Source organism: Morus notabilis, unplaced genomic scaffold (assembly GCF_000414095.1).
Source record: "Morus notabilis unplaced genomic scaffold, ASM41409v2 Scaffold1666, whole genome shotgun sequence".
Taxonomy (NCBI): domain Eukaryota; kingdom Viridiplantae; phylum Streptophyta; class Magnoliopsida; order Rosales; family Moraceae; genus Morus; species Morus notabilis.
Genome location: NW_010359172.1, coordinates 33,948 through 51,917, shown reverse-complemented (window position 1 = coordinate 51,917; position 17,970 = coordinate 33,948). Strand labels below are relative to the sequence as shown.

The 17,970-nt window shown below is 31.6% G+C and overlaps 2 protein-coding genes and 1 pseudogene across 2 annotated transcripts; 2 read left to right on the top strand and 1 right to left on the bottom strand.

Annotated features, from left to right (window-relative positions):
• Positions 1 to 1,686: 1,686 nt before the first annotated feature.
• LOC21390759 lies at positions 1,687 to 4,282 on the top strand (annotated as a pseudogene).
• A 3,880-nt stretch (positions 4,283 to 8,162) lies between these two features.
• LOC21390758 (COBRA-like protein 4) lies at positions 8,163 to 12,515 on the top strand. Its single transcript, XM_024162803.1, has 6 exons — positions 8,163 to 8,184; positions 8,290 to 8,369; positions 8,536 to 8,992; positions 9,539 to 9,686; positions 11,081 to 11,358; positions 12,211 to 12,515. The coding sequence occupies exons 1-6, from the start codon at positions 8,169 to 8,171 to the stop codon at positions 12,513 to 12,515; spliced, it is 1,284 nt and encodes a 427-aa protein (XP_024018571.1). The 5' UTR covers positions 8,163 to 8,168.
• Positions 12,516 to 14,506: 1,991 nt separating this feature from the next.
• LOC112090757 (extradiol ring-cleavage dioxygenase-like) lies at positions 14,507 to 17,542 on the bottom strand. Its single transcript, XM_024162807.1, has 3 exons — positions 17,106 to 17,542; positions 15,531 to 15,901; positions 14,507 to 14,878 (listed from the first exon to the last, which is right to left on the bottom strand). Exons 1-3 carry the CDS (start codon positions 17,343 to 17,345, stop codon positions 14,686 to 14,688), a joined length of 804 nt encoding a protein of 267 aa, XP_024018575.1. The 5' UTR covers positions 17,346 to 17,542; the 3' UTR covers positions 14,507 to 14,685.
• Between the last annotated feature and the right edge of the window lie 428 nt (positions 17,543 to 17,970).

Sequence of the window (17,970 nt, the reverse complement as noted above, 5' to 3'; positions counted from 1 at the left end):
TATTAATTTCTATAACTAAAAATTGGCCTATATACTTTCTTAAACTTTTCATATTGGCCTATTTTCTACTATTTTTCAAAATAGTTTATCAAAATATCTTTACAAAATAAAATATCATCATTTTAAATCATCATTTTAACTATATTTAGGTTGATATTTTAAGTTTAGATGTCCCATTAAGTCATAAAAAAAAATACGACTCCAAAAAAATATGTACTAAAAAGAGTGTCACACCAAAGATTTGGAGTCTATATAATTCCTTGAGTTTTTTTTTTTCCTTAAAAGAAAAAAGAAAAACTTTAGTATATATGATATCGGATAAAACGAAGCATCATTGAAATAGTAGTAAATCTATACTCCGCAAAATAGTTAGTGGAATCTATGGCGAAAGAGACAATGTAAAACTTATGATACTAAGCATATACTTCTACCGTCTTGTTAGATCCATGTTCTATCATTTTTTTTTTAATTCTTCGAAGCATTACAAGATGGTTAGTAGTTGACAAAGTGGAAAGTTTCAATATTTAAAAAAGAATTGGAAGAAAATACAAAAAGAGTACAATATTTATGTAAATTAGAAGTCCCTATTTTTGGGAGATTCTCAAAGAATACTTAGGCTGTGCATGTTAATGAACTGTGAGATTTCAATCAAGTTGTATTAAATTTGCATACTGCTTATATAATAATAATATTATTAATTTAATCAAGTTATATTGTTATTAGTAGTGAATAAATGTCATTGCTGATAGCTGAAAATATTTCAAATTGCCTTAGTCACTATGTGTCTCAGAAAGCCGGCATAACTAATTCGGTAATTCCAGTTATTGCAATCTAAATGGGAGGCCTGCAGAATTGTTTATTACCCTTTTAAGAGCTTATGCAAATTGTTTGTGGGTTTGTATGTGAACAAAGAAAGAAAATGTAGTCCTATTAGTTTCACTCGTTCGAGTTGAAAACTTGAGTTAAAAAGTGAATTCACGTGAGAAAAAAACAATGAGCAGAAAGAGTTGACTTTAAATTTTTGTGAGAAAAAATACTGTAACAAAAACTTGAGTTGTAATTTGAACTAACGAAATGAACAGAATGCAAAATATGACATCACGTGACATTACAAGTGAAGTCATAGTTGTTGTCACTTGTCTCAATTTTTTTCCCTCTTCGAAAGAAATGCTAAGAGTAAGCAGTTTGGATTATAATATTAACAATGATTAAAAATGTCCAGAGATGAACTTCAGTCTTCACTTAAAAATAATTCTTTTTTGGAGTTTGAGCTTATTCTCTTTCTATAAATATTAACCTCTACACTGGTGTATTTTATTGAAAAGAGTTTGGCACTTGTGAAACTAAGATATGGAATTAGGTAGTTATCAAAGAACAATCTCTGTACTACTTTGTTCTTATGCAGGTGAGTTTTTTTAGTTCTATGTAAATCTAATCTTCTATAGGTTGTGTTTTGCACAATCACAAGTGTCACACTAGTTCACTTTCACCACTTATTGACATTATACTTGGCTTAAAAGTAAAATTGACAGAATCTAATATAGATTTAACTATTCAAAATTCTATCAGTGGGGGTATTTTTTCATGCCATATTGTAGAATTCTCATTTTTTGTAATGCTTCGCATAAAGTATTGTCACGTTGGTATCTCATTTCATTTTGTACTCTTATGTTTATAGTGGCTTATGATGCATTTGATCCATATGGAAGCATAAATATCAAATGGGATATTGTCTCTTGGACCCCTGATGGCTACGTGGTAAGTGTCCATATATGTACTAATTTAATTTTCTGCTTTTATTACTTTGTGATAAAATACTTGCCTCGTAAAAAAAAAACAAAAAAATTAAAGAGCAGCTATATTTATTACTTGGTGAAATGGTACATTGGGGAAAGAAAGAAAGCCTTGTAATAACAAGCCTATTTTCTTAACCAGTAAAACAATATATATAGACTTTACTGACTGTCATTTGATATGCTTAGGAACTGACCATCTAACTATCTAAAGAGCTTAATCTCAAAAAATAAAAGAATGTTGACTGTTATCAAATCACTTCTAAATAAGTAATAACTTGATATTTTGTTGAATTGTCTCTAAGAAATTCTATGATAATCTGATGATCAGGCGGTGGTGACGATTCAAAACTCGCAAATATACCGGCCGATCATGAGTCCTGGCTGGACCATAGGCTGGACATGGGCTAAGAAAGAAGTGATATGGTCAATGGTGGGAGCTCAAGCGACTGACCAAGGAGACTGCTCCAAATTCAAAGGCAACATTCCACATTGCTGTATGAGAAATCCCACAATAGTTGATCTTCTCCCCGGAGTCCCAAACAACCAGAGATTTTTTGATTGTTGCAAAGGCGGTGTCTTAGCGCCTTCAGAACAAGACCCTTCACCTGCAGTCTCTGCATTTCAGCTCAGTGTTGGGCTTTCAGGCACTTCAAATAAGACTGTCAAACCTCCTAAGAACTTTTACTTGCTTGGTCCTGGACCTGGCTATACATGTGGTGCTGCAACCATTGCTCCCCCCACGGTTTCCTTGTCAGCTGACGGTCGTCGAAGAACTCGAACAATGAGTAAGTTTACTTTCCTGTCTGAATTTTGAACATGATTTCCTCCAGCTATGGATTCACCTTTGGAATATAATCAATGGTTGAATATTTGCCAATATCCATTATATATTAAAAATGATAAAATATGTAGCTTCTTCTTCTTTTATATATATGATTTTGTATAACTTGACTCAGGAGAATATGAATCCTCTTTTTTATTGAAATTCTGCAGCAGAGTTCTCTTATATTTGATTCTTTGTTTTCCCTTTGCTGTGACATGGACCATAACATGCTCATATTCGCCTTTTCTGGCCACTAAGAACCCAACCTGTTGTGTCTCCTTGTCATCCTTTTACAACCCTATGATCACACCTTGTCCATCTTGTGCTTGTGGATGCCGAGATTCGAACAATTGCGCCACGTAAGTAGAAGCCTCTTCAATTCTGAGTTCACTTCACATATTTGTGATAACATTGTGATGAAGAATAAGAATAGACTATGAGGAAGAGAAGTATAGAAAGTAAATTAGGACTGATTTTTCCTTGTTTTGATTTGGAAAGCTGTCTGAATTTTAGTGTTCAATTTGATGTTTTCAGTTTTCCCCTTTGAATAGAACTGCAGTGGTATTTTTCCCTCTTGATTACTTCCTCCTCATCCCTAAGTACTAAGGACACCCTGTTAAGTGGAGTGACCCAGTATTTTGTTTTTGTTATTGTATTTAAACAATGTGAGAATTGGGTTTATTTTACCCTTACAAACCCCCACAAGATGGTGCTCTCATTAGAGTCACTTAGTTTGTGTTGGGTGGCTCGAGCCACTCATTTGAGCTTGTCGAGCTCTGATACTATGTGAAATTAGACTTTTTGAGGATTTTGGCTTTCATCTTAAAAGGTGATCAAACTGTTACGTGTGGCAACCCAATATTCCTCCATAACATCGTCTCTATTTTCTCAAATTGAATATCATAGTACTACTTAGTCCTTGGTTTTGTGCAGGATAGTATCTAACCGTTAGAATTAGATTGTGATGCAGAAATGATTTGAAGATTTTAAGTATTGTGACACCAGACAACACAGAACTGAAACAGAATGCACCAATGGTGCAGTGCACACAACATATGTGCCCCGTTCGGGTTCATTGGCATGTGAAGACTAACTATAAAGAGTACTGGAGAGTCAAGATCACCGTCACCAATTTCAACTACTGGAAGAACTACACCAAGTAGACACTTGCTGTTCAGCATCCTAATCTTAACAACCTCACCAAAGTCGACAGCTTTGTGTACAAACCGCTCAATCGATACCGGCTCTCGAGTAAGTCTAGGAAAGATTTTGGTGAACAAAATAAGTATATGCACGTTTTCTTGTTGTATATAATATGGCCAATCAACTCATTTAACACATTGAGTATGAACTGTCCATGACTTGGTTTCTATTTAAATGTGCAGATGATGCTGGGATGTTTTATGGCATAAAATATTTCAATGACTTACTAATGGAAGCTGGGCCTAATGGACACGTCCAAACAGAATTGCTTCTGAAAAAGGACAAGACAACATTCACATTGGATCAAGGTTGGGCATTTCCATTGAAAATTTACTTCAATGGTGATGAATGTATGATGCCCCTTCCCGACTCATATCCGTCCCTACCAAATTCGGCCTATAGGAACTCGATTTCATCGTTTACCCTCGCAACCTTGTTACTCATGGTATTGCTAGCCTAGTTTTGAAAAATGGAACTCCAAGTAATACTGTACTAGATCAGAATTGAAGTCACTGATACTAGTGTAGATAAGAAAATATGGGAATTTCAAACATGTAAGAAATATATGTGCATGTATATATTTATGAATTTTTAAGGTCTTACTACTCTGAACCATAACACTATAGTTAAAACTTTTTTATGGTTTGTTCTCCATAAAAAAGATAGAAAATGATCCAAAAAGTTAACTCTTAGAGCAAGGTAAACATATTGACAAGGACAAGTCTAAACATAGAAACAGTACTCTTAATTAAATATGATTACTGTTTCAACAACATCCTAATACGTGAGTAGTTATGTCTCAAATATTCTACATCATATACCTAATTAGTACATGTGCATATTTGGGAATGCATCCTAACGTCCAGATACTTGGGATGGCAAAATTGTCAACTAGTCTAGAGAATGAGTTCCAATTTGACAAATACAAATGCATAAGTTGGTGATAGAAATAAACAATTTTTTTTTTTTTTTTTTTTCTTACGAGTCCTTTATTTTAAGGAGATAGTTAGGTAAGATATCTTCTATTAAAAAATTAATAAACATATTTCTTGCTGTTCAACATGTACTCAAATTGATTAGAAACTAACTTTAAAATTGTATACAAGGGCAGAGCCAGATTTTTTTTTTAGGAGGGATTGAGTTAAACTAAAATTTTGAACTAAACCACTTGTCAAAAACTTTCTAGTGGTTCTTTTTTTTTTAAATTATAAATTTATACATCCTAGCTTTTATTTATTTTTTCTTAATCTATATTTTTGTTTTTAGAAACCATAAGGTTTCATTTGGATTTGAAAAACTTATTTCAATTTCACTTTTTGTGCACTTAATTTGTGGACGAAAAAGTTGAGCAAAGAAATAAAAGTATTTCTTAAAATAGTTTCTGAAAAATATTTATAAACAGTTACAAATAAAAAATAAAACAAAATAAAATAAAAAAACATAAAATTTCAAAAAAAAAAAAAAGGATTTATGATTTATGTGTTTTAACTGTTTATTTATTTATTTTGAATATTCCAGGAATGAAGGGCACCTTTGTCTTTTTCATTTTTCTTCAATCATAAAGTGTGCAGGAAATGAAGTTGAAACAAAATTTTCAAAGTGAAAGGATAACTGTGAAGTTATTAAAAAAAGGAGTTAAATTGCAAAGAATAAAAACTAAAACTGGAAGGTACTTTTATGTAATTACCAATTTTTATCCCTTTTGTACTTTTTTTTCCTCCAATTTATATCTTCGTTTAGTTTCTTTCTCTACATAGACCACACCTATAATTGAGCTTCATTCGATTTTTAAATTTTCCCAAAATATATGAATTTTAAGTCATTCGGATTTTTCAAATAAAAAAATATTATATAATATGTATAAACAAAAGCAAAAACCAAATAATGATCGAAACTTTTAAATAATTTTACATAAAATTTTGGAGTTAGCTTATTTCAGGAGGGGCAAAATAAAAGGAAAGTCGATAAAAATAATTAAGGGAAAATTTCAATAGAGACCTTGGGGACTGAGCTGGCTCAATCCCGGCTTATGCGTATGAGAATAAAATAGATTGCCGGCAACATTAATTTGAAACTAATAATAATTAAGGATAGGATTATTTAGCCGGCCAAACTAGACTTCAAGGGAAAGGGGACAAACAAATCTTGTTAAAAGTGTAAGACAGAAACAATACATTGATAATTCTAATATTTGACCTTAATATAAGAGATGCCAAATTAGTGCAATAAGTTGTTATCTCACACATTTGCTAGATAAGAAATTGCATCATCCTTAGAGGAAACAAATTCTGGTGGTTGAAAAATCCCCATCTGATGGAGTTAGAAAAAGGAGAGTAGTTGCATTCAGAATAGTCAAACTAATGATAGTATAATAATAAAAAGATTTTTATACTAAAAATTACAAGAATAATAATAATTTTTTATCATCTTATTATTTATGCCATTAAAAAGAATATTTTAATAGAATACGGAATATATTCTAATAAAATACGAAAAATATCCTGCAAAAAAAAAATATTCTGATAGAATATGAAAAAAATTTTGCCAGAATATAAATGGCATAAATGATAAATTTTAAAATTAATGGATAAATCAAATAGTATTATCTTTTTTTTTTTGACATTCTCCTAAAAATTTCCCTTTTTATATAGTTTTTTCATCCACACGATTCATCTTAGCGAGAGAAAAAACAGACACACTTAGTTAATAGTTCGAACTTTATTCATGTAATTGTTGGCTCTGAAGCTTCTAAACCATTCTTTAGTTGAATCGGTACAAATTTATAAACTAATTCAAACGAAATCAAAAGCCTTTTCATCTGAATCATTATAGTTGGTAACATATGTTATATCAATATAATAATACCCTGTAATGAAGAAAAAATAAGCATGATTTTGATCATTCAACAGCTCTTACAAAAATGATGCTCATTTTCTCTTGGCCTCTGTTAAAGTTCATATCTTTATTGAAGTAGAGTCTCCATTTTCTTCCATAAAATGTCAGCAAAAAGAGCCATCTTTCCTCAGGAAAAAAAAAAAAAAAAAAAATGTGTCGCTTGAGATAAGTTAATTGACAAAGTCAACAGATTAAATTTTTTCCACGGCATAGTGGTATGGTATCTAGGGACAGTTAATGAGTCATTGTCACAAAGAAGAGTTGACTAATATTTGTTCCATCTCACAAATTCTCTTGTATGTTGTATCAAAATCCTAACCAAAAAAGAAAGATTATAAAGGACATTTGTATAAAACAAAGAAGGATAGAAAATTAGACATAGAATGTACAATGTAACAATATAAAAGAGTTATTTTTGTTTTTTTTGTTTTTCTTGGGTTGTGCACTTGCGGGGTCAGTCGAGCATACGCGGAATTACAATAATACCCTCAACCGCACATATTCGTTTAAACAACTAGAATGCCACAAGGGTCAAAATCCACTGTTGACTTTTGAAAGATAAATTTAACATGAATTTGAAGTTCAAAGGACTTTGTGAGAAAGTAAAAATTGTAAGATATTCTTTTTTGATGAACTCAAAATGCAAAATATAAAAGACCAACTCTAATGTAAATGTTAATGCTAATTATATATTTAGCATAAAAAAGTATGATATAATATGTTATTTTCATTTTTATTTAAATGCATAATACTATTTAAAATGCTAAATTTATTTTTTTCTTATAATTATTAAGCTTTATAAGTTGTAAAAATAAACTTTTATTTTTAAAATAATTAAAAAATGTATAAGTTAAATTGATTGTATGGAAAAAGTATACATTTTAACTAATAGTAATCAAATGCTAAATTTTCAATATGCTATACTTAGTGAGAAATTTACCACAATAAATAACATTGTACTGGAGAATATTTTTTACACTTAAATATTAAATTTATAATTGACGCGTCAATTATATCATTACTACAATCAGGTATGAAAACGAAACTTCATTAATATATAATAGCAACAGCAAGTAATTTCTGTATTTGCATGAGATGACCACTTTCTTAGCATTAATGGGATTTAAAGAAAACTCCAAATGGCAACATCCTTGACAAACCTAATCATTGGTTCCTAACTGTTGAGCTTTTGCATTTCAATACTAAAAATACTCGCGTGTTCCAAGTCCAACTTCTAACATAACATATAAAAATTGAATATAATCTGCCAAAGAAAACGACAAAGAAATATCATATTTCCCAACAAACCAGTAGGTAAGCTTGATACAATCCATATAACTTACATCATCGTTTAAACAAAAACAAATCTTTGTTTCATTGTTTGGAATTAGAAGCATATGGCTTCAAGCAAACATGCAAGTCCTGTTATTGCAGCTGCTCTGTTTGTTATCATGTTTTCTCACGCAGGTAAAGCATCTAATTGAGAAAACTCAAAGCTATACTTTTTTTTTTTTTTTCATTTTTTTAAATGAAATTTTAATTTAATTAGATTTCTCTTGTTACAATTTTTAGCTGCATATGACCCGTTGGATCCAAATGGCAACATTACAATCAAATGGGATGTTATGTCCTGGACTCCTGATGGTTATGTGGTAAGTCAAATAAATTCAAAGAGACGAGAAATCGAGTAGTTTTATTCGTAGTGATCTAAATTGAAGCCGTTTGCTCTGATACCATGATAGAAATCTATACACTAACCTAAAATATTGGCAAAACAAATTAAGTACCTTTTATAACCGTAATAACTAACTTTTTCAGGCGGTGGTGACAATGACCAACTTCCAAATGTACCGGCACATAATGAGCCCGGGCTGGACCCTGGGGTGGGTTTGGGCGAAGAAGGAAGTGATATGGTCAATGGTGGGAGCTCAAGCCACTGAACAAGGAGACTGTTCCAAGTTCAAAAGCGACATTCCACACTGTTGCAAGAAGAACCCCACAGTTGTGGACTTACTTCCCGGAGTGCCTTACAACCAACAGATTGCCAATTGTTGTAAAGGTGGTGTTGTGTCCTCTTGGGGACAAGACCCTTCGGCTGCTGTCTCCTCCTTCCAGGTCAGTGTTGGGCGCTCAGGCACTTCCAACAAGACCGTGAAGCTGCCTAAGAACTTCACTTTGACGGGTCCTGGCCCCGGCTACACTTGCAGCCAGGCAAAGATTGTTCCCTCCACTGTTTTCATCTCGGCTGATGGTCGTCGAAGAACTCAAGCTTGGAGTAAGTGTTTCTTTTGGTAGATCTTTATCATCTGTGTATATTTGAATATCATAGCTAGAGAAATGCTAGGGAACTTTCACGAGTACTATTATGTATTACAAGGTCGTTAAATCATGATTTGAGATCATACGCTTATACTTTATAACAACTTATCATGATATGGACACTAGATTACTATAGTGTAACATATGAACCTATAAACTCAAATTGCATTAAATTTTTCAAAAGGATGTGTCCTTTTATAGGATTTTAATGTGTTAGATCAATAGTTGAGAAGGAACTCTCAAAAAACAATATATGAGTTTCCAATAATCCTCTTCTTAACGTGTGATAAAATTTGTATAGTATGTCCTGTTTACTAAAACTGTGGCCAGAAACTTCTTTTTTTAGTTGTAGAATAAACTGTGGTCTCTGGTATAACTTCAGCATAACCCATTTGTCCAAAACAGAAGAAATTTTCAAACTTTATTCTTTTTGTGCACCTAATAGCATGGAACCATTTTCTTTTTCATCTTCTTAACAATGTTGCTCTTGTGTCATTTCCAGTGACTTGGAACGTGACGTGTACGTACTCGCAGTTGCTCGCTTCTCAGTACCCGAAATGCTGTGTCTCCTTGTCATCATTCTACAACTCTACCATCACTCCTTGTCCAACTTGTGCTTGTGGCTGCCAAGATAAAAACAGATGCGTCGAGTAAGCTTCTCATCTCTTATCTCTAATTACTTGATCTAATTTACACACATCATATGTTACCATTATAACTCACCTTCAATCTTTTTTAATATCAAAGAAATTGAAGTGATATTTGGATTTCAACTTCAGGTGCTTTGTTGTTTCCATGTCTCTGCTTATGCCTATTCATGTCATAAGGAAAAAGGAAAAAGGAAATAGAAAGCTTAAGCTTTGTTTTCTTCTCAAGATGTTTAGTTTTCTCAGACTGAATAATATAGTCAGAAAATTACTACGTGGGATCTTGATGGATTAGTCATATTTAGTGGAAAATCATCTTTCACTTTGCTAAGCTTGGCAAGAAAGTTCTAACCAAAGTCAAAATATTTGTTTTCTTTATGATCTGAGTTGTGTTTGTAGGATAATTAGATTGTTGGTCTTGAACAATGAGCATTGAACCATTTTAGTCACGTCTCATTCACATAATTACATGTAAAATATTTTCATTTTAAGGGTTTTTAAGAACAATGAAGAGATTATTTGCATTTAATGTAACTACTTCTGTAAAAATTTTAGTTACTATGCGATTGAGACGTGATTATCTTTGTAAAATCTCAAAAGTCATGCATCAGTTTTAGTGTTTAAGGACTAAACTTGCCATAAAAAAAAGGACTTCGGAGACACACACAAAGATATAAATTGAAAATAATAATAAATAAGAGAAAACAAAAGATAGAAGAAAAAGAACACAAAATTTAATGTGGTTCGGCAATTCACCTACGCCCACAGATCAGGAATATGATTTTTATTCCATTCACTGATGATTTTACAATGAGTTTTTTTAGTATAAATAGAAGTGATTCCCAAAATATACAGATCAATACAGGTTGTCTACAAGTTGTCTATAATTTTCTACACGCTATAAATAGAAAGAATCATAATCATAAATTACAATAATCAACCCAAATATTTTAACAATATATGCATGTTTTCATTCCATTCATTGATGATTTTACAATGAGTTTTTTTATGAGTATAAATAGGAGTGATTCCCTAAATACACATATCAATATAGGTTGTCTACGAGTTGTCTATAATTTCCTACACACTATAAATAGAAAGAATCATAATCATAAATTACAATAATCAACCCAAATATTTTAACAATATATGTATGTTTTCATTCCATTCACTGATAATTTTACAATGAGGTTTTTTATGAGTATAAATAGGAGTGATTAATTCCCTACATACACATCAATACAGGTTGTTTACGAATTGTCTATAATTTTCGACACACTATAAATAGAAAGAATCATAATCATAAATTGCAATGATCAACCCAAATATTTCAACAATATATGTATGTATGCATATATAGATTGCTTACTCAACAATATCCCTGTGACATTATGCAGAAGTGATTCAAAGCTTTCAAGTGTTGTGAAATTGCACAAACAAACTAAAGATAATGCCCCATTGCTTCAATGCACCAAACACATGTGCCCAATTCGAGTACATTGGCATGTGAAGCTTAACTACAAGGAGTATTGGCGTGCCAAGATTGCAATCACAAACTTCGATTATCACTTGAATTACACACAATGGACCCTTGTTGTTGAGCATCCAAATCTCAACAATGTCACTCAAGTTTTCAGCTTCAACTACAAGCCAATCGCCCCCTATAAATCCAAGAGTAAGTCTGATACAAACACATATAAAGGATAACTTTTGGAATGCCAAAAAAGTTAGTGAAATTAGTACAAGACACGCTAACACTCCACTTGGTAAGATGGAAAGAAAATTTTGCGAATTAATTAATATTAAATTAGCTTAAAAATGAGGATAAAATATAATTTGAATATATATATATATTCATCTTTCGATTTTTGGATGGATAAAAAATAATGGCACACATGCGTCCTTTTATCTCTTCACTTTTCTCTCCTACCATACAATTAACTTACCATTTTGTTTTCTCTTAAAAAATCCCTTCACTCTTACGCCAGATTTCACCTCTTCTTAACATAGTATAACAATAATGAAAAAAATTATCACAATAAAGGATCACATGATCAGTGTCATATAATTATCGGATAGTACTGATAAATTTTGTATAATCTCTCTTTTTCGTATACGACTGATGGAAATATGTACTATCTTACATTATTATTTTCCTTTTCTATATGTAAAACATTTCATTGCATCATCTACATTCTACAGTTTTCAAATTTTGAAAATGCTTTAAAACATTTAAATATTAAACAATCAAAATAAATTAAAATGTTCTCAAAAATATTCTTAAAATTATTAGTTTCTATTTAATTAATAAAAGTTACAGTTTAAACATTATATATCCTAAAAATCAGTCTCACCTACTAAAAAAATATTTCTTTAAAGATGAAGAAACCACTTTAATATTATTAAAAACACATAGTATTAGTGATATATTGCGCTATTATAGAGGGTGTAAAAGTGATTTTATCTCAATACAAAAACTGGAAGTTCAGTCTTTAACGGTAGTTTTACTGCTACTCTGAATTCGCAGATGATACTGGTCTGTTTTATGGGCTAAAATTCTACAATGATGTCCTAATGGAAGCCGGGCCAGATGGAAATGTTCAGTCAGAAATAATACTTAAGAAGGATGTAGATTCCTTCACATTCAAGGAAGGTTGGGCTTTCCCTCGCAAGGTCTACTTCAATGGTGATGAATGCATGATGCCCCCACCTGATTCGTACCCGTATCTCCCCAGTTCTGCCCATTCAACTCTACTCACAATCCTACCAAGCTTGGCTTTCTTTTGGGTTTTGGTTACATTGGCCTTTTTTTTTGATCATTTAATTATATGAGAATGTGTACAAAAGAAGTCCACATAGATAATTCTAGTGCGAGTAATTTTCACTATAAAGGAGGGAAAATGAATGAAAATTATTTGCACCCCTAAATTTTATAGATACCCTCAATAAATAATATTTCTACAATGAAGATATGAAAAATCTATCCTTTTATAGATAAAAAAATCTTTAATACCTACTGTAACCCTCTCATACCCAGCTTAATTTTAATCTTAACTTATCGAAAATATAATTTTTTTTCAACTATAATGTTATATTTCCTTTTTAAGATTATTGCAATTTCATAAATTACTTTTGTCCGTCCGTTTTACTTTTATCTATAAAAGTTGATTTTGAACCTTCTTTATGACAGTTTTTTTATTTTTTTATTTTTTTTTATTTTAAAGAAAACCCAAAAAGGAAAAAGAAAATCCATGCCATTCGATTAATGTCGTTTTGATTGTCATTCTAGCGTAAAACAACTACAATATATCTTCCTCTTATTTTTTTATTTATGACATCCGTTGAGGGGGAAAAAAAAAAAAACAAAGCTTCCATAATATAGAAGCAAGCAAATGTGATTCAAAAAAAAGAAAAGAGAAAAAATGTGGCAATGGACGGTAAAAGACAACCAAGAAACATAACGACCTGCACATGATAACCAATTTATATATATTTATATTTATATTTATATATTTCTATCATACTTCCTGTTATTTTTGTTTTAATCGGAACTTATATTGAAATATTCAAAGAATTTAATGGAGAAAATTTTAGGGCTTATGAAGATAAAATTAGCTTTAATCAGAAATCTGCGATATGTTTTTTTTTTTTTATTCTTTTGAAAAACATTTACCAAATATAGTTAATGTGAGTGTATGCTTTTTTATTTTTTTGAAAAAATATTATTTCTATTTATAGTCAATGTGAGAGTATGTTAATAGGTTTTAATGTAATTTTAATGTAAGGTAAATTGCAATAAACATAATTTATAAATTGATGGGGGTAATAATAATTTTGGTGGGTGTAAATATAATTACTCTATACATAAAAACATAGGTTTTTATTATGGTCCATCCCGATAGATACTTCACTCAATTGCAATATAAGTAAAAGTAAAAAATACAATATGACAGGCACTGAATGTAACAATATTATTGTTGGAGAGGCTTAACATAATCAACCTTACTTCCATGACTATTATTTTAAAATAATGTTATAGACATTGACTCTAATACCAAATGTACAGCAACTCATGGATTTTCACTCTTTTATTGATAAGTATTTAAAAGATTGTCATGTCAATTAATAATAAGAAATTATATCTACAAATAAAAAAATGACAACTCATAAATTAGTATACAAGTTGAAATTAGAATTGGTGGTGTTCCTGGCATTACTCACCATTTAAGCATACATCAACCGTTGCTGTCAATTGTGAGTCTCGTGACTCTGCATAACTGCAGATTTCATCAGTTTTTGCTACAATCAACAAGGGGAATTTGGGTTATCATCATAAAGCCTCGCTTCAGTGAAGAAAACCCCAAAATAGAATTTTGAGAAAAAAACTTTTTTAACGAAAACAAGTGTCCTGGCTAAACGTCTCTGACATACTCAGATGCTAAAAGTCCAATTTTTTGCAGACCAAAACGGTTAGGATTTTTAGCGCATTTTGGGCGAAAATCTTAATTTACTTTTACTGCGAGAGTGTCGAAGACCCATTTTTTGCGACAAGCTTTTTGGTGCGAAATAAAGCCTCGCAAGGCCAATTGCATTGTGAAGAATTTCGCAACCACAGCATCGCCGCTAAAAGTGGGTACCACTGTTTGTTTATTGATTGTTCTTAACTCTTATCCTCGACAATATTTAGCACGTCGTCTCTTTATGTTGATTTTTTGTCATCGCTAAAGGCGCTGTTTCTTTTAGTAGTTTTAAATGTAAGATCTATCATACATCAAAGTATTGTGGGTTTATACATAGATATATGAAGTAAATAAATTTTTATTAATATTTAAAATGTCTTAAAGAACATCGTTACATTTATTCCTAAGAGCATAAATGCTGACAAATACAAACATACACACATGATCATTCTATAATGCAAAGAGCAAAAAATTCATCTGAAGTGTGTATTATTACAAGCGTAGGTAACCAGAAAGTGATCAACTTATTACAACTAGTGACACTAGTTAGGAGCAGTGAATTGGTAGGAGGCATAAGAAATGGTACCATTGCTCCAGCTATGGTGGATAAGCTTCGCCTTGGCTTGGTCGCCCGCTGCGCCCATTGCCACATGCAGCGGGTAGAAATGTTCCGGCCAAGGGTGTGCCATTTTCGCGTAGGGCGCCTTCTCTAGGTACTTGTTCACATCTTCATATCTGCAATCATGGTAATTGTTCCTCAAGAGCTTAAGAAAGCATTTGTCAATTTGAACTTGTGGTACGTATGGCAGAGTATTATTATGTATTACTATTACTATTCACTTCATCTTGAGAGATCAAGACACAATATTTTACGCAATATTATGTCACATATAAATTTCAAGGGCTGGTCCTAAAGAAGTGATACGGCGTTTATCTTTTGTAATAATGATTTAAAAAGATGTAACTCTAGTTTAGGATAAATAAACCCTTCATTATACCTTACATAGAATAAATGTTGTTACACTGTTAACTTTTGCATGTTATATATAAGACCGGACTGTAATCTTTAGTTAAAAACTTCTAACTAGTTAAAAGTTGAGAGAATTACAAGCATAACCATTTTTCTTTTTATCATTCTATTATTTATATCATTAAAATATTATGATAGAACGTAAAACATATTCTGAGAGAATATGAAAAATATTATGCTGGTAAAATATGAATATTAATGATATAAATAATAAATTTAAAATTGATTGATTAAATAAAAGATAGTTTGTCTTTTTTTTATGGCAATCTTGAAAAGTTTCTATGCAAGTTGATTGAAACATCACAAAAGGAAAAAAGAAAAATGCATTTTCTTTTTGGTTGCGAAAAAATTTAATACCTTCCATCTTCAAGGGCATGCCGAAGCCAAGTATCAAAGTCCACGGCCCAAGGAAGCAATGACTCATCGGTGTAGCTCACTGCCTTCAAGTTATGAGTGGCAGTTCCGGAGCCGATGATGAGAACGCCTTCGTCCTTCAAAGGGGCCAGAGCCCGGCCCAAGTTGTAGTGGTAAGTGGCATCCATTTGGGTCTGGACCGAGAGTTGGCAAACCGGGATTTGGGCCTCTGGGTACATCAACATTAGGGGAACCCACGCCCCATGGTCCAGCCCACGTTCTTTGTCTTCGTCGACCTGGTCATGCCCAGACGCCGAAAGAAGTTCCTTCACTCTCTTTCCTAATTGTGGAGCTCCTGGTGCTGGATACTTGAGCTGACGATGTCATATTTACATTTTACCCAAAGAAAAAAGTCACATATAATATTTTCATGTTCCACAAATGAGAATGTTAACAAATTATACTACCATATGTTTATATTTTGATTCATAAGTTTTTGTGATGGATATCTATATGACTTTATATATGAAAGAATTCAATTTAATTTGTAGAAAGGCTCAAACAGATATCCACGCATTATCAAAAAAGGAGACAAAATCAAGACGCCTAATATTAGCTCAAACTTAAGAGTAAGTAGAAATTTAGGATGGACCAAACGGGTCGGTCTAAGACCTGTCACTGTTAGTTCAGTCCTAATTTTCAAGTTGGATTGGGTCGATATTTCAAGTCCTAAAATAAATTTAGGTCGAGCCGGCTTAAACATCATATTTTCAAAGTATTTTTTAAAAATACTTTATAAAATTTTTCAGGCTTAAGGTCGAGCTGGACATATTCCTTCCTTTAAGCTCAACCCGCCCCAAAATATCTCTTCGGACCAAACGGCCTTGAACTTTCACCTCTACAGGCAAGATTGCAAGGGCAGTCAACAACCTTTTAGGCTCAGCCCGTCCCAAAATATCATAAAGTATTTTAACAATAAAATGTTAACAAAACAGCTCATTCGTTAAGTTTTTAATTGAAATTAATTTTTAATTTACTATTTATATGGTATTTTAATAATTCGATGGCATAAAATTTAATTTCAATTTAAACTAATTTAAATATTAAAAAATTTTCATAAATTTTTTTATTATAAAAAAATGTAAAATTTTTAATTTACATTCAATCAATAATAGATATTTAATAAAAAAGTTTAAATTTAAATTAATTTTAAATTCAAATTAAATTTTAAATTATAAAATTGTTAAAATACTTAAAATAATAAATTAAATGTCAATTTTTATTAAAAAAACTAAGAGGGTGAGTTTTTATTGTTAATATTTCATTATTTAAATTTTTAAAAATTAGAGAATAATGTGTTATCAGAGATATAATTTAGGAGAAGTCTTTTGTAATTTATAGTAAAACAAAACCATCCAAAATTTTAAATCCCTTTCATTTCCATCAACCCCAGAAATTGACAGAAGAATCTACATGAAGGGGAAAAAAAAGACAGACATATAACTAGAAATTCTGACGTATATGTATAGCAAGAGAATTAACTCGGAGAAACCAATGAAGCAAAATAGGAATAATTACCTGGTACATGGGTTTAGGAAAGCCAGAGAAGTCGTAAATGGTGTCGTTAACTTTGGAGGGAGAGATGACGTTGACTGTTGGGACATGAGTTTCCCAGTGGCTTGAGATTATGAGGATGGATTTGGGTGTGTGCGGGAACACCTTTTGCTTCCAAGATTGCAGGAAATGCCTCGCCGGCAGGCTGTCGTCGATCGACAGCGTCGGCGCTCCGTGCGATATGAAGAACGTCTCCTTTATCATTGTCTCTCTCTCTCTCTCTAAGTTTTTGATTTTGCTTTCTCTCTCTCTCTCTCTCTCTCTCTCTCTCTCTATAAGTTTGATTTTGCTTTCTTTCTTTCTGTCTTTAGTTTTAGTTGCTGGTTTTATATGTTGAGATTTCGGCCCACCTGACGAACAACCTACGCATTGTCTTAGCAAAACAACCTAATGGTTGTGCAAAAAAAATAAAAAAATAAAAGTAATAATGATGATGACGACGATGAAACAAGGAAAAAAAAAACCTGCTTATCGCACAAGAAAGAAAAATTGATAAAACTCAAATGCGGTCAAAGAAGCTTCTTTTCTTTTATTATTATTATATCCGCAAAGTGTATATGTATGGTGTTTTGCGAAGTAGGCAAGAAAGACCTAGAATGTTTTTTTTTTTTTTTTTCTTTTTTTGCTCTTATGTTAGTTGGTCTAGAATGTAGTATGTAATTGCACTAGTACTCCTTAAATTTTGGAGTCATTTTGATTTTACTTACAAACTTTAATAGCTCTTACTTATCCCCTTAAATTTTAATATATATTCCTCTTGAGTAATAAAATGTTAACAAAAAGCTTCATCCGTTAGTTTTTTGACAGAAATTAACATTTAATTTATTAT

What these genes read in the sequence shown, in the direction of transcription:
- LOC21390758 (XM_024162803.1), top strand. An exon ending in GATAAAAACAGATGCGTCGA is followed by an intron (nt 9,687 to 11,080) that starts GTAAGCTTCTCA and finishes GACATTATGCAG; the next exon opens with AAGTGATTCAAAGCTTTCAA. An exon ending in CGCCCCCTATAAATCCAAGA is followed by an intron (nt 11,359 to 12,210) that starts GTAAGTCTGATA and finishes CTGAATTCGCAG; the next exon opens with ATGATACTGGTCTGTTTTAT.
- LOC112090757 (XM_024162807.1), bottom strand. Translation starts at nt 17,345, where the DNA reads ATGATAAAGGAGACGTTCTTCATATCGCACGGAGCGCCGACGCTGTCG. An exon ending in TTCCTAAACCCATGTACCAG is followed by an intron (nt 15,902 to 17,105) that starts GTAATTATTCCT and finishes TGACATCGTCAG; the next exon opens with CTCAAGTATCCAGCACCAGG. An exon ending in CATGCCCTTGAAGATGGAAG is followed by an intron (nt 14,879 to 15,530) that starts GTATTAAATTTT and finishes CCATGATTGCAG; the next exon opens with ATATGAAGATGTGAACAAGT.